This window comes from Physeter macrocephalus, chromosome 7 (genome assembly GCF_002837175.3).
Source record: "Physeter macrocephalus isolate SW-GA chromosome 7, ASM283717v5, whole genome shotgun sequence".
Taxonomy (NCBI): domain Eukaryota; kingdom Metazoa; phylum Chordata; class Mammalia; order Artiodactyla; family Physeteridae; genus Physeter; species Physeter macrocephalus.
Genome location: NC_041220.1, coordinates 147,486,367 through 147,507,423, shown reverse-complemented (window position 1 = coordinate 147,507,423; position 21,057 = coordinate 147,486,367). Strand labels below are relative to the sequence as shown.

At 54.3% G+C, this 21,057-nt stretch overlaps 1 protein-coding gene and 1 long non-coding RNA gene across 3 annotated transcripts in view; one reads left to right on the top strand and one right to left on the bottom strand.

Moving 5' to 3' along the window:
* CD99 (CD99 molecule (Xg blood group)) overlaps positions 1–7,061 on the bottom strand; it is a 41,091-nt gene extending 34,030 nt beyond the window's left edge. The window contains exon 1 of one of the 2 annotated variants that reach the window (XM_055086292.1): positions 6,915–7,061. In XM_055086292.1, coding sequence (XP_054942267.1) covers positions 6,915–6,981 — 67 coding nt within the window. In that variant the 5' untranslated portion in view covers positions 6,982–7,061. The remainder of the gene's footprint in view (positions 1–6,914) is intronic. The other variant, XM_024115458.3, reaches the window with a different exon arrangement.
* Positions 7,062–9,529: 2,468 nt separating this feature from the next.
* Positions 9,530–21,057, top strand: part of LOC112062070 (uncharacterized) — a 17,665-nt gene continuing 6,137 nt past the window's right edge. The window contains exons 1-2 of the long non-coding RNA XR_002890525.3: positions 9,530–11,152; positions 12,800–12,959. This is a non-coding gene — a long non-coding RNA (uncharacterized lncRNA). The remainder of the gene's footprint in view (positions 11,153–12,799; positions 12,960–21,057) is intronic.

The following is a 21,057-nucleotide window of genomic DNA, read 5'->3' as shown; positions in this document are numbered from 1 at the left end:
GCCCGCCAAAAGTCCCCGCGGCCCGGACACCCCACGAGCTGCTGAGCGTTTCTAGAGCTCCGAGTTTTCCCTGCCTTCCTCCCCCCACTTTCCCGGATTTCAGGCTCCCCGGCCGAGTCCAAATTTAGTCCCGGGCCGCAGGGCGTGGCGCCCGGAGGCGGCCACCGAGCGCCTGAACAAAGACGCGGTCCCCGGGCCCTGCCAGTTCTCCGGCCGGGGCGCGGGGCGGCCGCAGGGGCGCACACGCGCGCCCGGGAACTGAAGGGAACCCCGGGGCGAGGGGGACTCGGGGGCCGCCGCCCCACCCAGGGGCCTCCCAACTTTTAAGAATCTGTGAATCTGAAAACAAACGCTGACATTCCGCCTGCGGAGTGAGTCCAGAGGCGCCCGGGAAGAAAGCGGGCAGGAAAGGGTAAGGCCGCCTCCTTGGGGCGTTGGCCACCCGTTGGCACAGCGGGTCCCTCTAGGCGGGAAGGAGGGTTCGGGGGTCCCCCGGCGCGTCCCCCTCCACGCGCCCCCCCCACACACGGTGCGCCCCCAAAGTACGTCCCTCAAGGTGTGTAGGCCCCGCACAGCGCGCCCCCGAGGTGCATGCTCCCCCAGTGCGCCCCCCAAACTGTGTGTCCTACGCACTAGGCCCCCCGAAGTATGTCCACCCCCCACGGAGCGTCCGTCCCCTGGCTGCATTGTCTGCGGATGACGAATGCCTTCCAAGTCCCGCAATACAACAGGTCTGGGCTCTCTGCCTTCTCACGAAGGGCGGTGAACAGGCAGGAATGAAAATGAATTCTCTCTCTCTCTTTTTTTTTTCTCAACAGCACACTTGGGAGTCATTACTTGGCTCTATGAAAAGTTCCTGATGCCCTGCAGCTTTATGGCCCTTCTTGACAACAGAGGGATTCTATCAAAAACGTCCAAGTGCAGAAGGCAAGAGGGGTGGAAAAGGGGTTCAGATTTGCAACGGATTTCAAACACCCCTGCCTGCCGTCTGCGGAAATAAAGACATTTTACGATAAGGCCCCAGTCCACCCAGACAGATGAACTGGCACCAAAGCCACACCGATGCTTACTCAGCAAAGCGTGGGTAAAGTATGTTGGTGTTTTCTACTCTAATCTATTTGATCTTCTTCGTTTCAACGCTGCTGTACATGCAACTAAATTCCCAGCCTGTCCAAGGATCCCTAACCGCCACTGGAAAAACACTGCTTGGAGGGCTTGTATCTAACTCTAGGGGGAGAAAAAAAAAAAAAAGGAAGTTTCTGGTTTTCTGTTTACGGGATTTTAAAAAAATAATACGAGTAGCGAGACGGTGGCCACATCAGGTCATTCAAGACAAAGCTGAAACTAACACAGCCGTGTACCAACTCCCAAAAGTGCCATAAGAATTAGGCGAAGAGGGGTTTCCCTGGTGGCGCGCAGTGGTTAAGAATCCGCCCGCCAATGCAGGGGACACGTGTTTGAGCCCTGGTCCAGCAAGATCCCACATGCCGCGGAGCAGCTAAACCCGTGCGCCACAACTACTGAGCCTGCGCTCTAGAGCCCGCGAGCCACAACTACTGAGCCTGTGTGCCACAACTACTGAAGCCCACGTGCCTAGGGTACATGCTTGGCAACGAGAGAAGCCACCGCAATGAGAAGCCCGCGGACCGCAACAAAGAGCAGCCCCTGCTCGCCGCATCTAGAGAAAGCCCGCACGCAGCAACAGACCCAACACAACCATAAATAAATAAATAAACTTTGAAAAAAAAGAATTAGGCGAAGAATACAAATAGGAGATTCAAAAAGCAAAAAAAAAAAAAGGAACTCCTGTGTCCCTATGTGGACAGATACAGATGCAGATGTGAAAGACACAGGCAGATCTCATTTTATTGCGTTTAGCTTTACTGTGTTTTTTACAAACTGAGGGTTTGGGGCAACCCTCTTTCGACCAAATTTATTGGTGCCACTTTTCCAACAACTTTTGTTCACTTCTTGTCACATTTTGGTAATTCTCGCAACCGTTCCAACGTTTTTGTTATGATATGTGTGTGACGGTTACCTTTGATCAGTGATGTTTGATGTTACTACTACAACTCTCTGAAGGCTCAGAGGATGGTTAGCATTTTTTAGAAATAAAGTATTTTTCAATTAAGCCATGTTCATTGGCTTTTTTTAAAAGACATAATGTCACTGCACATCCGACAGACTACAGTCTAATGTAAACATGCCTTTTACATACACTGGGAAACTAAAAAATTCATGTGACTTGCTTTTACTGGGGTGGTCCGGAACCGAACCCACAATCTCTCTGAGGTGTGCCTGTCCTATTTATTAGGTAAATACACATAGGAATTCTGGTTAGTTAACCTCTTTCACCCAAGAGATCAGGCACAAACAAAAAAAGAACATCTAGTGTGGGGCTGTCAACCTCCAGAACTCCCTGGGAAGATAAAGCCAAAATCAGAAGCAATATGGCAGCATCTCGTAAGACCAACCATTTGTGTATCCTACACAACCTGGCCATTCTCCCAGAAGGATACAGATATAACAAAATATTCACAGTTGTTGACTGTGGGTCTTTGGCCTGTAAGGTTGGAAGGGTGACTGTAAGTTAAAAATAAAAGCCCTGGTGGAAACAAAGGAAGAGACTTCTCTTCCCTCGCCCTTTGCTTCCAGAAGATCTTTCTCTGTCCTTTTCCAAGGTGGGTAAATATTTTTAACGGCTAAAGGAGCCTGTTTTGACAACCTGTATAGAATGGGTGACATTTACTCAGCTGCTTTTAAAAGTGCGTCTTTGCAGCCTTAGTGGGTCACCTGTGATGCATGTCACATCCTGGTATCATACTCAGTCAATCATAAAATGTGTTTCTTTCCCTTCTACCTTGGCGGAGAGGCTTTCTGGGTTGATGTTGGGTTGAGTTCTAATTCCCCAACAACACCTTCCCTGTTCCACCACAGACGCTCTGGTAAACATTACCGCCACGAAGGGGCTGCCGCGACTTGTATCATGAAACCCACGTTGATAACAATGCTTGAGGGCAGTTCATTTTCAAGTATGTGTCATCCTCTGAGGGTTAGAAAACACCCCTCTGTCTGCAGGAAACACTTCCAAAACCACTGTATCCCCCCAAAAGGACTTTCGGAGATCTGTAAACACACACTCCATCGTAAACCCTAAGAACTGGCAAAGGAGATCAGAGAGCGATCTCCACGGATTAACATGGGACGGGCAGCCGGGTGTCAGAACAAACCACACGGGGACTCAGCGAGATGTCTTGTGCCCGATGTTGTCTCCCCAACTGCCACCAGGGCTGGGCGTCCTCAGACAGCTGGGTGTCTGAAGGATTCTGTGGAAAGCCAGGACGCTGAATGAGTTGGCACCTCGCCCCAAGACAACCTCCGTCTTCTTTCTAACCCCGTCTGCAAGTCATACACAGCATGGAATTCTTTTCTCCCTAAAAGAAGCCACCGTGATTGGAAAATCTCAGTAGGAACAAATACACGGGCTCCATGGAGTGTGTGGTAGTCAGTCTCCTTTGGGAGGAAAACCTCAGCTGGAAAAAATTCCAGATTTCATCCGTGAAATCCCTCCATCCTACACGTCCGGATGGATTTAACTACTTGACCACCTGCATTCTTTTTCCGAACAATTAGCATATCATCCAGATGAAGAAAAGGGCACTCCCCCCAGGAAGAACTCCCCCCCCCAAATCAAGTATTTTAATATCTCCAGATGCAAAAAAAAAAAAAAAAAGGGGGGGGGGTTTGAACCATCATCAACTGAGAATGAAGAAAGAGCCAAAGCCCTGAAGGAAATAACACGCAATTAACTTTTTATCAGAGCCAAACACGCAGGCGGGACAATGAAACTCAGTTTCTCTGCCTGGTAAGGAGAAACAGGAAGAGCTGGATGGGAATCTGGAGAAGCCCCCACCTGCTTGGGTGGGGATGAGGGCATCCCCGGAAAGCGGTCAGTTGCCCAGGAAATGTCGCTTTCCCTAGGCGTTTCTGGATTTTCAAACAGCACTGGCTACTGTGCAGTGGCTGAGATGGAGAGTGTGGTCCTGGATTCAGCACCTTCCTGGACCCATTTCCCACCCGGTCCGCACTTAGGCCGCCCAGGTACCAGGGGTTCTAAAGCCCGGGATGTGAGTGTCCTACCTACAGGAAGACTCCTGAATCCAAACCCCCAGCTACCAACAACCTGGAATCTGTGACACAAATTCCAGGGTTTCTCAGCCTCAGCACGACTGACAATGGGGCTGGAGGACCCGCTGATGCGGGGCGTGCTGGGCCCTGCGGGCTGCGGAGCAGCTTCCCTGGTCTCCACCCACCACGTGCCAGGAGCACGCCCCCTACGGCTGAGACACCCACAAACATTTCCAGACATGGCCAAGTGTCCCTGGTGGCGGGAGGAAGCAGTGCTCTACTGAAAGCCAAAGTTGCCTCTTTCCTTCTAGGGCCCCTGCGTCTCTCCACGCCACACTGTCCCACGGGGACTTCCAGAAAAACCTGGGAACACAAGAGCCATGGGTCCCAAGGCCTCGGAAACCAGGCCAGTGCTATCTGCACCCCGATGAAGATCTACCCCTGACTCAACGGACTTCTGTAGCCAGAATGAAAACGAAGCCAAACCCCGATTTCTACAGGGAAGGGTGTTCTGAACTTCAGCAACTCGAAAGCAAACTTTCCGGATCAAACCCCATTTGTATCCTAGCAACAGTCCGTTCCCTGCCTCGGACCCCAGAAGGATCAGGCGGGGAAGGGGGAGGGGCCCTCCAAGACATCAGCATGTATGAAGGCTCTGTCCTCTCTCTGCTCTTTTGGGGCGAGGCTGGCTCTCCACCCCCCCACCCCCACCCCCCGCTGCTCTGTGCCCCCCCCTCCCATCCCCCTGCCATTAAGTCCCCAACATCTGCTGGCTGAAAGCATCAACCATCCCGGAGTAGCTGGGAGCAACCTGCATAGAAATCAGGCAATTCTAGGCTAACGGGGCTCTGGGTTTTTTCTAAAAATTACACATTTTATATACAGGGTAGAATGTAACCTGTATGTGAAAACCCGTTAAAAAACAAACAAACCAAAAAACAACTGTCACCAGAGACAGCTTCCAACTCAGCCAAACCCTCACACTGGCCAAGACTGTGTTCTCCAGCCCCGAGTTCTTGAACTGTGGGACTGTCACCATTCTTTGGCCCTGTGTCCTATCTGCCTGATGAGATGTTTCCCTTCCCGCAGCAGACGGTACCTTCTTGGGCGACCAGAACCCCTTGGGATCCATCTCCCTGGGGCACGGCACACAGTTAAGGTGCTCAGAGGTCAATTAACTCATGAAACGTGAATGAAGGTGTAGCCAGGGGGTGCCCGAAAAATTCCCGTGAGCAGGTGTGACTGCACCACACAGCAGGAAAAAAAGAAACCAAAAACTAATGAAGAACTCTGTGGTGAGGCAGCTAGGTGGGATATAGGGCAGGAAAGAGAGAAACAGGAAACCCATCCCAGGCCTTCCCCACCAAGCTGGAAACTATTCCAAGAGTTCCCCATGGATCAGGCTGAATTTCTTCTAAAGCCTGCAACGAACACACAACTTCTAGAATACATGGCACACATTTTAAAAATGCAGACATCAATTAGCAAATCCTCCCCAAGATAAAAATCAGGCGGGGTGGGGGGGGCCAGGGCTCAACATTCAACCTCCAGCGCTGAGCTGGAAATTTTCAGGTCAACACCGGGCCTTCTCTGTCCTGTGTCTGGTTTCTAGAATGTGTCCTCCACCGATCAGCCCACTCCTGAAAGACACTGCCCTAGTGGCTGTCCACTTAAAAATAACCACATAAAGGAGAGAAAACAACCGTTAGTCGGAGAAACCTGTTTTTTAGGCCACGCCCAGCAGGATCGAACTTTCCTTTTAAAAGAAGAGAGAGAGAGAGACAGGAAAACAGGATCTCAACTTCCATTTTAAAAGGAGAAAGACAGAAAAACGCAGGCAAGAACCAGAAACTGGCCAGGTTGGCTGGGGGGTGTGGGCGCCCCGGGCGTCCTGTCCTTCTCCTGACACTTTTTTGGGTGCGGTTTTCCGAATTATCTGCTCGGACACACGGACGAGCGGCTGAGAATACGTGTCCCGTGGCGGCGCCGTTCTGCACCCGACCGCGCGCTCGCCAAAACTCCCCGCGGCCCGGACACCCCACGAGCTGCTGAGCGTTTCTAGAGCTCCGAGTTTTCCCTGCCTTCCTCCCCCCACTTTCCCGGATTTCAGGCTCCCCGGCCGAGTCCAAATTTAGTCCCGGGCCGCAGGGCGTGGCGCCCGGAGGCGGCCACCGAGCGCCTGAACAAAGACGCGGTCCCCGGGCCCTGCCAGTTCTCCGGCCGGGGCGCGGGGCGGCCGCAGGGGCGCACACGCGCGCCCGGGAACTGAAGGGAACCCCGGGGCGAGGGGGACTCGGGGGCCGCCGCCCCACCCAGGGGCCTCCCAACTTTTAAGAATCTGTGAATCTGAAAACAAACGCTGACATTCCGCCTGCGGAGTGAGTCCAGAGGCGCCCGGGAAGAAAGCGGGCAGGAAAGGGTAAGGCCGCCTCCTTGGGGCGTTGGCCACCCGTTGGCACAGCGGGTCCCTCTAGGCGGGAAGGAGGGTTCGGGGGTCCCCCGGCGCGTCCCCCTCCACGCGCCCCCCCCACACACGGTGCGCCCCCAAAGTACGTCCCTCAAGGTGTGTAGGCCCCGCACAGCGCGCCCCCGAGGTGCATGCTCCCCCAGTGCGCCCCCCAAACTGTGTGTCCTACGCACTAGGCCCCCCGAAGTATGTCCACCCCCCACGGAGCGTCCGTCCCCCAACGTTCGACCCCCTCCCGCGGCCCTTCCCTGGGGCCCCGACGCGGGTCCCCAAGCCAGGCCCGCGCCCCCGTGAGCCCCAGCGGCCGCCCCTCACTCACCGCGGGTGGGCACCTGGGTGCCAAGCAGGCCAAGCAGCAGCAGCGCGAGGGCCGCCCGGCGCGCCATAGTGCGCCCCGCGACGCACAGGATCCGTCCCGGGAGTGGCGCGCGGACGGCGGCGGCGGGAGGGACACCCCCCGCGGCGGGGCCGGGTCAGGGTGCAGCGCGGTCGCCCCGCCCCGGCCTCAGCCCTCCCCGCTGGCGGCCGCCCCACCCCCGGGTCCCGGGGAGCCGCAGGGGCAGGGCGCCCGCGCGGGAGGCGGGGCGAAGCCAGTCCCTCCTGCTCCGAAAGGGTAGGGCCGCGTCTCCACCCTGCCACCCCTCTTTAAGGGCGACGCCCCCGGGCGGCCTCTCTAGATAACGGAGTGAAGCCCCCCCTCCGGGGTCTGCCTCGGGTGCAACAGCCCGCGGTCCCCAAAGTCCAGTCTGAAGTAGCAGAGCGCAGAGCACGGGTAGGGGTTTTGGGGCGCAGGGCCGCCCTTACTTCCCAGCCTGACCTAGGACCTCCTTTGCAGGAGCCTCCGCGCTCCGGAAGCGTCTCCCCGCAGAGCCGGAGGGGGGGAGGGGGGGGACATGTCTCCCCTCCCCCATCCGAGGCAGCTGGCGCCCAGGTTGGGGTGGGGAGGGGCATCTCTGGCGACAGTCACAAGCCACAGCTGCAATGTGGGTGCCCTTCCCTGTCCCAGGGTTACAATATTTTTTAAATTAAGATACTAGCTTAAAATTCTATCCGTGTTCCTTCAGGACACTGGAACGAAGGTGTCAGGCTGAGAAATAGCCCTGAGTCACATTCCGGGATTCTACCCTCCCGACCCTACCCATCCAGGGCCAGGTCCTACCCATCACACCCCTCCCGCTCCCGGGATGACTCAGGGCCCCTCCTCCCTGCCCTCCTGACACCTGTCCTTCGGCCGCCATATGCCGCCATACACAACGGACACGTGTACCCCTTGGGTCAGACACACATCTGGCCAGAGGTGCCTGGACCCACACCCCAGGGCCCCCAGCCTGCTTATCTTACAAGGCCAGCAGTCTGAACAAACACATCTGGACCCAGGGAGAAGGTGGTTCTTTTTCTTGGCCAACTGAAATCCCAACACATGATTGTAGTCTACAGGCAGGAAGGTAATGTAATCATTTTCGGGGGAAAACAAAAACCAAAAAACCTGTCTTTGAAGTGTCCCTTCTTGTAGCTAACCTGGGTTGACCACTCAGCCAGAGAGCCCCACACCTCCATGCAAATTTCTCTCTATATCTTTTTCTACCCCTCGCTTTTCAGCCTTGACTCTTCCAATTACCACTTCCCCTCTCCCAGACCACAGTCTTGGGGCCACTAGAGGGTATATGGACGCTGGTTGTTGCAAACAAGAGGACGTCCAGGGCACTTCTGAGGGAGGAAGGGGATGCTGGAGCTGCTGCAGCCATTTTGCCACCTTGAGGTAAGTCAGCCTCTGAATGAAGCATAGATAAAAGAAACCATGTGCTTCCTGCCAAGGTCAAATTCCAAAGACCCTTCCCTGGGAACTTTTCAGTTCACCCCAATTACCTTCAAAAGAAAGGCCCTACCTGGCAAATCTCCAACCTCTGACAATTGAGCTGTACCACTGCTGACATTTTTTCTCTTTTTAGAAGCTTTTGGAGGCTGTGTGCATTTGGTCACTGAGGGGCTGAGTCCCCATCATCAGCCATAACTTTAGGCACCATTGCTCTCTGAATGCCAGGCCTGGAGGCTTTATATTTATATCCCTACAGAGAGGCATTCAGAAGACTTCTGTAATTTATTAAGATGACTTTTGGCTACTTTTCTTTTTTTTTAAAGTGCTGCCTTCCTTAGTTCAAAATAAAAATTTCCATAACATCATGCAGATGCTTTGGCTTCAAAAAGCTCCAACTTCCAGAATGAAAATTAAATTAGTTGAAAAAGCTTCCTCACTTGTATCCAAACACCATAGAACCCATGTGAAGTCCATAAGCTGGGCTGGGAGCTGGATGGAACGCATTTGGGAAGAGGCCTCTTGCTCCGAGTGGGGAGCCCAGGGGAGTCATCAGTTAGATGCATTAAACTGTAATGTGCTTAATACATAATGAACTTGGAACCTGCCTTCACTGATCACTTTAATTGTTGCTACCAAAAAAAAAAAACCCCAGAAAACAAAAAGCCTCACATGCTCCCCAAGCATCACGGAGCCTAAACTGTAAGATGTTTGCCTGAGTTATTTTTCAGGAACTTGGGTTCAGCTGTGTCCAGTTTGAGCTCAAGCCGGATAAGACTGGTCAAGACTACAGACCGTCCAACTGGGCATTTATGAGAGTCCACTTGATGACATTTTCACATCCCAGGGCCAAAAACTCAACCCTCAGACCAAGCTAATGCCAACATTTTCTGAACAATGGTCCCATGAAGAAGCCTGGACCTTAGTTGCACCTTCGCACAGTGACGATCAACTCACTTTTTTCTTTAAAAAAAAAAATTTTTTTTTAAATTGAAGTATAGTTGACTTAACGGTGTTGTGCCAGTCTCTGCTGTACAACAAAGTGACTCAGTTATACACAAATACATACACACACACACACACACACACACACACACACAGAAAGCATCAACCATCCCGGAGTAGCTGGGAGCAACCTGCATAGAAATCAGGCAATTCTAGGCTAACGGGGCTCTGGGTTTTTTCTAAAAATTACACATTTTATATACAGGGTAGAATGTAACCTGTATGTGAAAACCCGTTAAAAAACAAACAAACCAAAAAACAACTGTCACCAGAGACAGCTTCCAACTCAGCCAAACCCTCACACTGGCCAAGACTGTGTTCTCCAGCCCCGAGTTCTTGAACTGTGGGACTGTCACCATTCTTTGGCCCTGTGTCCTATCTGCCTGATGAGATGTTTCCCTTCCCGCAGCAGACGGTACCTTCTTGGGCGACCAGAACCCCTTGGGATCCATCTCCCTGGGGCACGGCACACAGTTAAGGTGCTCAGAGGTCAATTAACTCATGAAACGTGAATGAAGGTGTAGCCAGGGGGTGCCCGAAAAATTCCCGTGAGCAGGTGTGACTGCACCACACAGCAGGAAAAAAAGAAACCAAAAACTAATGAAGAACTCTGTGGTGAGGCAGCTAGGTGGGATATAGGGCAGGAAAGAGAGAAACAGGAAACCCATCCCAGGCCTTCCCCACCAAGCTGGAAACTATTCCAAGAGTTCCCCATGGATCAGGCTGAATTTCTTCTAAAGCCTGCAACGAACACACAACTTCTAGAATACATGGCACACATTTTAAAAATGCAGACATCAATTAGCAAATCCTCCCCAAGATAAAAATCAGGCGGGGTGGGGGGGGCCAGGGCTCAACATTCAACCTCCAGCGCTGAGCTGGAAATTTTCAGGTCAACACCGGGCCTTCTCTGTCCTGTGTCTGGTTTCTAGAATGTGTCCTCCACCGATCAGCCCACTCCTGAAAGACACTGCCCTAGTGGCTGTCCACTTAAAAATAACCACATAAAGGAGAGAAAACAACCGTTAGTCGGAGAAACCTGTTTTTTAGGCCACGCCCAGCAGGATCGAACTTTCCTTTTAAAAGAAGAGAGAGAGAGAGACAGGAAAACAGGATCTCAACTTCCATTTTAAAAGGAGAAAGACAGAAAAACGCAGGCAAGAACCAGAAACTGGCCAGGTTGGCTGGGGGGTGTGGGCGCCCCGGGCGTCCTGTCCTTCTCCTGACACTTTTTTGGGTGCGGTTTTCCGAATTATCTGCTCGGACACACGGACGAGCGGCTGAGAATACGTGTCCCGTGGCGGCGCCGTTCTGCACCCGACCGCGCGCTCGCCAAAAGTCCCCGCGGCCCGGACACCCCACGAGCTGCTGAGCGTTTCTAGAGCTCCGAGTTTTCCCTGCCTTCCTCCCCCCACTTTCCCGGATTTCAGGCTCCCCGGCCGAGTCCAAATTTAGTCCCGGGCCGCAGGGCGTGGCGCCCGGAGGCGGCCACCGAGCGCCTGAACAAAGACGCGGTCCCCGGGCCCTGCCAGTTCTCCGGCCGGGGCGCGGGGCGGCCGCAGGGGCGCACACGCGCGCCCGGGAACTGAAGGGAACCCCGGGGCGAGGGGGACTCGGGGGCCGCCGCCCCACCCAGGGGCCTCCCAACTTTTAAGAATCTGTGAATCTGAAAACAAACGCTGACATTCCGCCTGCGGAGTGAGTCCAGAGGCGCCCGGGAAGAAAGCGGGCAGGAAAGGGTAAGGCCGCCTCCTTGGGGCGTTGGCCACCCGTTGGCACAGCGGGTCCCTCTAGGCGGGAAGGAGGGTTCGGGGGTCCCCCGGCGCGTCCCCCTCCACGCGCCCCCCCCACACACGGTGCGCCCCCAAAGTACGTCCCTCAAGGTGTGTAGGCCCCGCACAGCGCGCCCCCGAGGTGCATGCTCCCCCAGTGCGCCCCCCAAACTGTGTGTCCTACGCACTAGGCCCCCCGAAGTATGTCCACCCCCCACGGAGCGTCCGTCCCCCAACGTTCGACCCCCTCCCGCGGCCCTTCCCTGGGGCCCCGACGCGGGTCCCCAAGCCAGGCCCGCGCCCCCGTGAGCCCCAGCGGCCGCCCCTCACTCACCGCGGGTGGGCACCTGGGTGCCAAGCAGGCCAAGCAGCAGCAGCGCGAGGGCCGCCCGGCGCGCCATAGTGCGCCCCGCGACGCACAGGATCCGTCCCGGGAGTGGCGCGCGGACGGCGGCGGCGGGAGGGACACCCCCCGCGGCGGGGCCGGGTCAGGGTGCAGCGCGGTCGCCCCGCCCCGGCCTCAGCCCTCCCCGCTGGCGGCCGCCCCACCCCCGGGTCCCGGGGAGCCGCAGGGGCAGGGCGCCCGCGCGGGAGGCGGGGCGAAGCCAGTCCCTCCTGCTCCGAAAGGGTAGGGCCGCGTCTCCACCCTGCCACCCCTCTTTAAGGGCGACGCCCCCGGGCGGCCTCTCTAGATAACGGAGTGAAGCCCCCCCTCCGGGGTCTGCCTCGGGTGCAACAGCCCGCGGTCCCCAAAGTCCAGTCTGAAGTAGCAGAGCGCAGAGCACGGGTAGGGGTTTTGGGGCGCAGGGCCGCCCTTACTTCCCAGCCTGACCTAGGACCTCCTTTGCAGGAGCCTCCGCGCTCCGGAAGCGTCTCCCCGCAGAGCCGGAGGGGGGGAGGGGGGGGACATGTCTCCCCTCCCCCATCCGAGGCAGCTGGCGCCCAGGTTGGGGTGGGGAGGGGCATCTCTGGCGACAGTCACAAGCCACAGCTGCAATGTGGGTGCCCTTCCCTGTCCCAGGGTTACAATATTTTTTAAATTAAGATACTAGCTTAAAATTCTATCCGTGTTCCTTCAGGACACTGGAACGAAGGTGTCAGGCTGAGAAATAGCCCTGAGTCACATTCCGGGATTCTACCCTCCCGACCCTACCCATCCAGGGCCAGGTCCTACCCATCACACCCCTCCCGCTCCCGGGATGACTCAGGGCCCCTCCTCCCTGCCCTCCTGACACCTGTCCTTCGGCCGCCATATGCCGCCATACACAACGGACACGTGTACCCCTTGGGTCAGACACACATCTGGCCAGAGGTGCCTGGACCCACACCCCAGGGCCCCCAGCCTGCTTATCTTACAAGGCCAGCAGTCTGAACAAACACATCTGGACCCAGGGAGAAGGTGGTTCTTTTTCTTGGCCAACTGAAATCCCAACACATGATTGTAGTCTACAGGCAGGAAGGTAATGTAATCATTTTCGGGGGAAAACAAAAACCAAAAAACCTGTCTTTGAAGTGTCCCTTCTTGTAGCTAACCTGGGTTGACCACTCAGCCAGAGAGCCCCACACCTCCATGCAAATTTCTCTCTATATCTTTTTCTACCCCTCGCTTTTCAGCCTTGACTCTTCCAATTACCACTTCCCCTCTCCCAGACCACAGTCTTGGGGCCACTAGAGGGTATATGGACGCTGGTTGTTGCAAACAAGAGGACGTCCAGGGCACTTCTGAGGGAGGAAGGGGATGCTGGAGCTGCTGCAGCCATTTTGCCACCTTGAGGTAAGTCAGCCTCTGAATGAAGCATAGATAAAAGAAACCATGTGCTTCCTGCCAAGGTCAAATTCCAAAGACCCTTCCCTGGGAACTTTTCAGTTCACCCCAATTACCTTCAAAAGAAAGGCCCTACCTGGCAAATCTCCAACCTCTGACAATTGAGCTGTACCACTGCTGACATTTTTTCTCTTTTTAGAAGCTTTTGGAGGCTGTGTGCATTTGGTCACTGAGGGGCTGAGTCCCCATCATCAGCCATAACTTTACGGACCGCAACAAAGAGCAGCCCCTGCTCGCCGCATCTAGAGAAAGCCCGCACGCAGCAACAGACCCAACACAACCATAAATAAATAAATAAACTTTGAAAAAAAAGAATTAGGCGAAGAATACAAATAGGAGATTCAAAAAGCAAAAAAAAAAAAAGGAACTCCTGTGTCCCTATGTGGACAGATACAGATGCAGATGTGAAAGACACAGGCAGATCTCATTTTATTGCGTTTAGCTTTACTGTGTTTTTTACAAACTGAGGGTTTGGGGCAACCCTCTTTCGACCAAATTTATTGGTGCCACTTTTCCAACAACTTTTGTTCACTTCTTGTCACATTTTGGTAATTCTCGCAACCGTTCCAACGTTTTTGTTATGATATGTGTGTGACGGTTACCTTTGATCAGTGATGTTTGATGTTACTACTACAACTCTCTGAAGGCTCAGAGGATGGTTAGCATTTTTTAGAAATAAAGTATTTTTCAATTAAGCCATGTTCATTGGCTTTTTTTAAAAGACATAATGTCACTGCACATCCGACAGACTACAGTCTAATGTAAACATGCCTTTTACATACACTGGGAAACTAAAAAATTCATGTGACTTGCTTTTACTGGGGTGGTCCGGAACCGAACCCACAATCTCTCTGAGGTGTGCCTGTCCTATTTATTAGGTAAATACACATAGGAATTCTGGTTAGTTAACCTCTTTCACCCAAGAGATCAGGCACAAACAAAAAAAGAACATCTAGTGTGGGGCTGTCAACCTCCAGAACTCCCTGGGAAGATAAAGCCAAAATCAGAAGCAATATGGCAGCATCTCGTAAGACCAACCATTTGTGTATCCTACACAACCTGGCCATTCTCCCAGAAGGATACAGATATAACAAAATATTCACAGTTGTTGACTGTGGGTCTTTGGCCTGTAAGGTTGGAAGGGTGACTGTAAGTTAAAAATAAAAGCCCTGGTGGAAACAAAGGAAGAGACTTCTCTTCCCTCGCCCTTTGCTTCCAGAAGATCTTTCTCTGTCCTTTTCCAAGGTGGGTAAATATTTTTAACGGCTAAAGGAGCCTGTTTTGACAACCTGTATAGAATGGGTGACATTTACTCAGCTGCTTTTAAAAGTGCGTCTTTGCAGCCTTAGTGGGTCACCTGTGATGCATGTCACATCCTGGTATCATACTCAGTCAATCATAAAATGTGTTTCTTTCCCTTCTACCTTGGCGGAGAGGCTTTCTGGGTTGATGTTGGGTTGAGTTCTAATTCCCCAACAACACCTTCCCTGTTCCACCACAGACGCTCTGGTAAACATTACCGCCACGAAGGGGCTGCCGCGACTTGTATCATGAAACCCACGTTGATAACAATGCTTGAGGGCAGTTCATTTTCAAGTATGTGTCATCCTCTGAGGGTTAGAAAACACCCCTCTGTCTGCAGGAAACACTTCCAAAACCACTGTATCCCCCCAAAAGGACTTTCGGAGATCTGTAAACACACACTCCATCGTAAACCCTAAGAACTGGCAAAGGAGATCAGAGAGCGATCTCCACGGATTAACATGGGACGGGCAGCCGGGTGTCAGAACAAACCACACGGGGACTCAGCGAGATGTCTTGTGCCCGATGTTGTCTCCCCAACTGCCACCAGGGCTGGGCGTCCTCAGACAGCTGGGTGTCTGAAGGATTCTGTGGAAAGCCAGGACGCTGAATGAGTTGGCACCTCGCCCCAAGACAACCTCCGTCTTCTTTCTAACCCCGTCTGCAAGTCATACACAGCATGGAATTCTTTTCTCCCTAAAAGAAGCCACCGTGATTGGAAAATCTCAGTAGGAACAAATACACGGGCTCCATGGAGTGTGTGGTAGTCAGTCTCCTTTGGGAGGAAAACCTCAGCTGGAAAAAATTCCAGATTTCATCCGTGAAATCCCTCCATCCTACACGTCCGGATGGATTTAACTACTTGACCACCTGCATTCTTTTTCCGAACAATTAGCATATCATCCAGATGAAGAAAAGGGCACTCCCCCCAGGAAGAACTCCCCCCCCCAAATCAAGTATTTTAATATCTCCAGATGCAAAAAAAAAAAAAAAAAGGGGGGGGGTTTGAACCATCATCAACTGAGAATGAAGAAAGAGCCAAAGCCCTGAAGGAAATAACACGCAATTAATTTTTTATCAGAGCCAAACACGCAGGCGGGACAATGAAACTCAGTTTCTCTGCCTGGTAAGGAGAAACAGGAAGAGCTGGATGGGAATCTGGAGAAGCCCCCACCTGCTTGGGTGGGGATGAGGGCATCCCCGGAAAGCGGTCAGTTGCCCAGGAAATGTCGCTTTCCCTAGGCGTTTCTGGATTTTCAAACAGCACTGGCTACTGTGCAGTGGCTGAGATGGAGAGTGTGGTCCTGGATTCAGCACCTTCCTGGACCCATTTCCCACCCGGTCCGCACTTAGGCCGCCCAGGTACCAGGGGTTCTAAAGCCCGGGATGTGAGTGTCCTACCTACAGGAAGACTCCTGAATCCAAACCCCCAGCTACCAACAACCTGGAATCTGTGACACAAATTCCAGGGTTTCTCAGCCTCAGCACGACTGACAATGGGGCTGGAGGACCCGCTGATGCGGGGCGTGCTGGGCCCTGCGGGCTGCGGAGCAGCTTCCCTGGTCTCCACCCACCACGTGCCAGGAGCACGCCCCCTACGGCTGAGACACCCACAAACATTTCCAGACATGGCCAAGTGTCCCTGGTGGCGGGAGGAAGCAGTGCTCTACTGAAAGCCAAAGTTGCCTCTTTCCTTCTAGGGCCCCTGCGTCTCTCCACGCCACACTGTCCCACGGGGACTTCCAGAAAAACCTGGGAACACAAGAGCCATGGGTCCCAAGGCCTCGGAAACCAGGCCAGTGCTATCTGCACCCCGATGAAGATCTACCCCTGACTCAACGGACTTCTGTAGCCAGAATGAAAACGAAGCCAAACCCCGATTTCTACAGGGAAGGGTGTTCTGAACTTCAGCAACTCGAAAGCAAACTTTCCGGATCAAACCCCATTTGTATCCTAGCAACAGTCCGTTCCCTGCCTCGGACCCCAGAAGGATCAGGCGGGGAAGGGGGAGGGGCCCTCCAAGACATCAGCATGTATGAAGGCTCTGTCCTCTCTCTGCTCTTTTGGGGCGAGGCTGGCTCTCCACCCCCCCACCCCCACCCCCCGCTGCTCTGTGCCCCCCCCTCCCATCCCCCTGCCATTAAGTCCCCAACATCTGCTGGCTGAAAGCATCAACCATCCCGGAGTAGCTGGGAGCAACCTGCATAGAAATCAGGCAATTCTAGGCTAACGGGGCTCTGGGTTTTTTCTAAAAATTACACATTTTATATACAGGGTAGAATGTAACCTGTATGTGAAAACCCGTTAAAAAACAAACAAACCAAAAAACAACTGTCACCAGAGACAGCTTCCAACTCAGCCAAACCCTCACACTGGCCAAGACTGTGTTCTCCAGCCCCGAGTTCTTGAACTGTGGGACTGTCACCATTCTTTGGCCCTGTGTCCTATCTGCCTGATGAGATGTTTCCCTTCCCGCAGCAGACGGTACCTTCTTGGGCGACCAGAACCCCTTGGGATCCATCTCCCTGGGGCACGGCACACAGTTAAGGTGCTCAGAGGTCAATTAACTCATGAAACGTGAATGAAGGTGTAGCCAGGGGGTGCCCGAAAAATTCCCGTGAGCAGGTGTGACTGCACCACACAGCAGGAAAAAAAGAAACCAAAAACTAATGAAGAACTCTGTGGTGAGGCAGCTAGGTGGGATATAGGGCAGGAAAGAGAGAAACAGGAAACCCATCCCAGGCCTTCCCCACCAAGCTGGAAACTATTCCAAGAGTTCCCCATGGATCAGGCTGAATTTCTTCTAAAGCCTGCAACGAACACACAACTTCTAGAATACATGGCACACATTTTAAAAATGCAGACATCAATTAGCAAATCCTCCCCAAGATAAAAATCAGGCGGGGTGGGGGGGGCCAGGGCTCAACATTCAACCTCCAGCGCTGAGCTGGAAATTTTCAGGTCAACACCGGGCCTTCTCTGTCCTGTGTCTGGTTTCTAGAATGTGTCCTCCACCGATCAGCCCACTCCTGAAAGACACTGCCCTAGTGGCTGTCCACTTAAAAATAACCACATAAAGGAGAGAAAACAACCGTTAGTCGGAGAAACCTGTTTTTTAGGCCACGCCCAGCAGGATCGAACTTTCCTTTTAAAAGAAGAGAGAGAGAGAGACAGGAAAACAGGATCTCAACTTCCATTTTAAAAGGAGAAAGACAGAAAAACGCAGGCAAGAACCAGAAACTGGCCAGGTTGGCTGGGGGGTGTGGGCGCCCCGGGCGTCCTGTCCTTCTCCTGACACTTTTTTGGGTGCGGTTTTCCGAATTATCTGCTCGGACACACGGACGAGCGGCTGAGAATACGTGTCCCGTGGCGGCGCCGTTCTGCACCCGACCGCGCGCTCGCCAAAACTCCCCGCGGCCCGGACACCCCACGAGCTGCTGAGCGTTTCTAGAGCTCCGAGTTTTCCCTGCCTTCCTCCCCCCACTTTCCCGGATTTCAGGCTCCCCGGCCGAGTCCAAATTTAGTCCCGGGCCGCAGGGCGTGGCGCCCGGAGGCGGCCACCGAGCGCCTGAACAAAGACGCGGTCCCCGGGCCCTGCCAGTTCTCCGGCCGGGGCGCGGGGCGGCCGCAGGGGCGCACACGCGCGCCCGGGAACTGAAGGGAACCCCGGGGCGAGGGGGACTCGGGGGCCGCCGCCCCACCCAGGGGCCTCCCAACTTTTAAGAATCTGTGAATCTGAAAACAAACGCTGACATTCCGCCTGCGGAGTGAGTCCAGAGGCGCCCGGGAAGAAAGCGGGCAGGAAAGGGTAAGGCCGCCTCCTTGGGGCGTTGGCCACCCGTTGGCACAGCGGGTCCCTCTAGGCGGGAAGGAGGGTTCGGGGGTCCCCCGGCGCGTCCCCCTCCACGCGCCCCCCCCACACACGGTGCGCCCCCAAAGTACGTCCCTCAAGGTGTGTAGGCCCCGCACAGCGCGCCCCCGAGGTGCATGCTCCCCCAGTGCGCCCCCCAAACTGTGTGTCCTACGCACTAGGCCCCCCGAAGTATGTCCACCCCCCACGGAGCGTCCGTCCCCCAACGTTCGACCCCCTCCCGCGGCCCTTCCCTGGGGCCCCGACGCGGGTCCCCAAGCCAGGCCCGCGCCCCCGTGAGCCCCAGCGGCCGCCCCTCACTCACCGCGGGTGGGCACCTGGGTGCCAAGCAGGCCAAGCAGCAGCAGCGCGAGGGCCGCCCGGCGCGCCATAGTGCGCCCCGCGACGCACAGGATCCGTCCCGGGAGTGGCGCGCGGACGGCGGCGGCGGGAGGGACACCCCCCGCGGCGGGGCCGGGTCAGGGTGCAGCGCGGTCGCCCCGCCCCGGCCTCAGCCCTCCCCGCTGGCGGCCGCCCCACCCCCGGGTCCCGGGGAGCCGCAGGGGCAGGGCGCCCGCGCGGGAGGCGGGGCGAAGCCAGTCCCTCCTGCTCCGAAAGGGTAGGGCCGCGTCTCCACCCTGCCACCCCTCTTTAAGGGCGACGCCCCCGGGCGGCCTCTCTAGATAACGGAGTGAAGCCCCCCCTCCGGGGTCTGCCTCGGGTGCAACAGCCCGCGGTCCCCAAAGTCCAGTCTGAAGTAGCAGAGCGCAGAGCACGGGTAGGGGTTTTGGGGCGCAGGGCCGCCCTTACTTCCCAGCCTGACCTAGGACCTCCTTTGCAGGAGCCTCCGCGCTCCGGAAGCGTCTCCCCGCAGAGCCGGAGGGGGGGAGGGGGGGGACATGTCTCCCCTCCCCCATCCGAGGCAGCTGGCGCCCAGGTTGGGGTGGGGAGGGGCATCTCTGGCGACAGTCACAAGCCACAGAAGAAGCCTGGACCTTAGTTGCACCTTCGCACAGTGACGATCAACTCACTTTTTTCTTTAAAAAAAAAAATTTTTTTTTAAATTGAAGTATAGTTGACTTAACGGTGTTGTGCCAGTCTCTGCTGTACAACAAAGTGACTCAGTTATACACAAATACATACACACACACACACACACACACACACACACACATTCTTTTTTTCATATTCTTTTCCATTATGGTTTATCACAGGACAGTGAATACATTTCCCTGGGCTCTGCAGTAGAACCTTGTTGTTTATCCATCCTATATATATTGGTTTGCATCTGCTGACCCCAAACTCCCAGTCCTTCCCTCCCCCACTCCCCTCCCCCTTGGCAACCACAAGTCTGTTCTCTATATCTGTGAGTCTGTTTCTGTTTTGTAGATAAGTTCTTTTGTGTTTTAGAACACAAAATTTTAGATTCCACATATAAGTGACATCATATGGTACGTGTCTTTCTCTGACTTACTTCACTTCGTATGATAATCTCTGGGTCCATCTGTGTTGCTGTAAATGGCATTATTTCATTCTTTTTCATGGCTGAGTAATATTCCACAGTATATATATATGTACCACATCTTCTTTATCCATCCATCTGTCGATGGACATTTAGGTTGCTTGCATGTCTTGGCTATTGTGAATAGTGCTGCTATGAGTATTGGGGTGCATGTATCTTTTTGCATTAGAGTTTTATCTGGATATACACCCAGTAGTGGGATTGCTGGATCATATGGTAGCTCTATTTTTAGTTTTCTGAGGAACCTCCATCCTGTTCTCCATAGTGGCTGTATCAATTTACATGCCCACCAACAGTGTAGGAGGGTCCCCTCTTCGCCACACCCTCTCCAGCATTTATTATTTGTAGACTTTTTAACGTTGGCCATTCTGACCAATGTGATCACCACATTTTTTTCTTATCTTCAGTCACCTTTCCACACACTCCCCACACCTCAGCTTTGCCCCATAAATACCCTAAGCCCTTCACCTTCAGGGAGGCCAATGTGAGATTTCTTGTCCTGTCTTCTCACCTGGCTGCCTCGTGAATAAACCCTTTCTCTCTGCTGCAAACCTCAGCAGCATCACAGCGTTTGGCTTGCTTGGTGTCAGGCAAACAAACCTGCTTCCGTAACACGTGCATTATACTGGTTGAACCACAGGGCGTGACCAAGGTTGGACCATTTTTGATGGCTGCGAAGGGCAATCCTGTGTTTCCGTGTTACCCTTGGTGACTCCCCGTCTTAAGCTGGGACCTCGTCTATCTCTTCAGTTTTTAACTGTTAATTCATCTGACTTTGGTCCATTCATAACCTGCTCTCCAAGCCAGATATTCATTCATATGTGTATATTTCCGCTAAAACACACGCTCACACATGGCTTAAACAACAGACATTTATTTCTCACAGTCCTGGAGGCTGGGAGTCTGAGGTCGTGGCATGGGCAGATTAGTTCCTGGCAAGGCTCTCTTCCTGGCTTACAGATGCTGCCTACTTGCTGTGTCCTCACGTGATGGAGAGACAGCTCTGGTGCCTCTGCCTCCTCTTACAAGGACACTAATCTCAGCCCAGGGACCCCATCCTCATGACCTCATCTAACCGTAATCACCTCCTAAAAGCCCCTCCTCCTAACACCATCACCTCGGGAATCAGGGCTTCTACATATGAATTTTCGGGAACACACACACATTCAGTCCTTAACAACCTCCATCCATCAAGAATATTCTTGGGGCTTCCCTGGTGGCGCAGTGGTTGAGAGTCCGCCTGCCGATGCAGGGGACGCGGGTTCGTGCCCCGGTCCGGGAGGATCCCACGTGCCGCGGAGCGGCTGGGCCCGTGAGCCGTGGCCGCTGGGCCTGCGCGTCCGGAGCCTGTGCTCCGCAACGGGAGAGGCCAC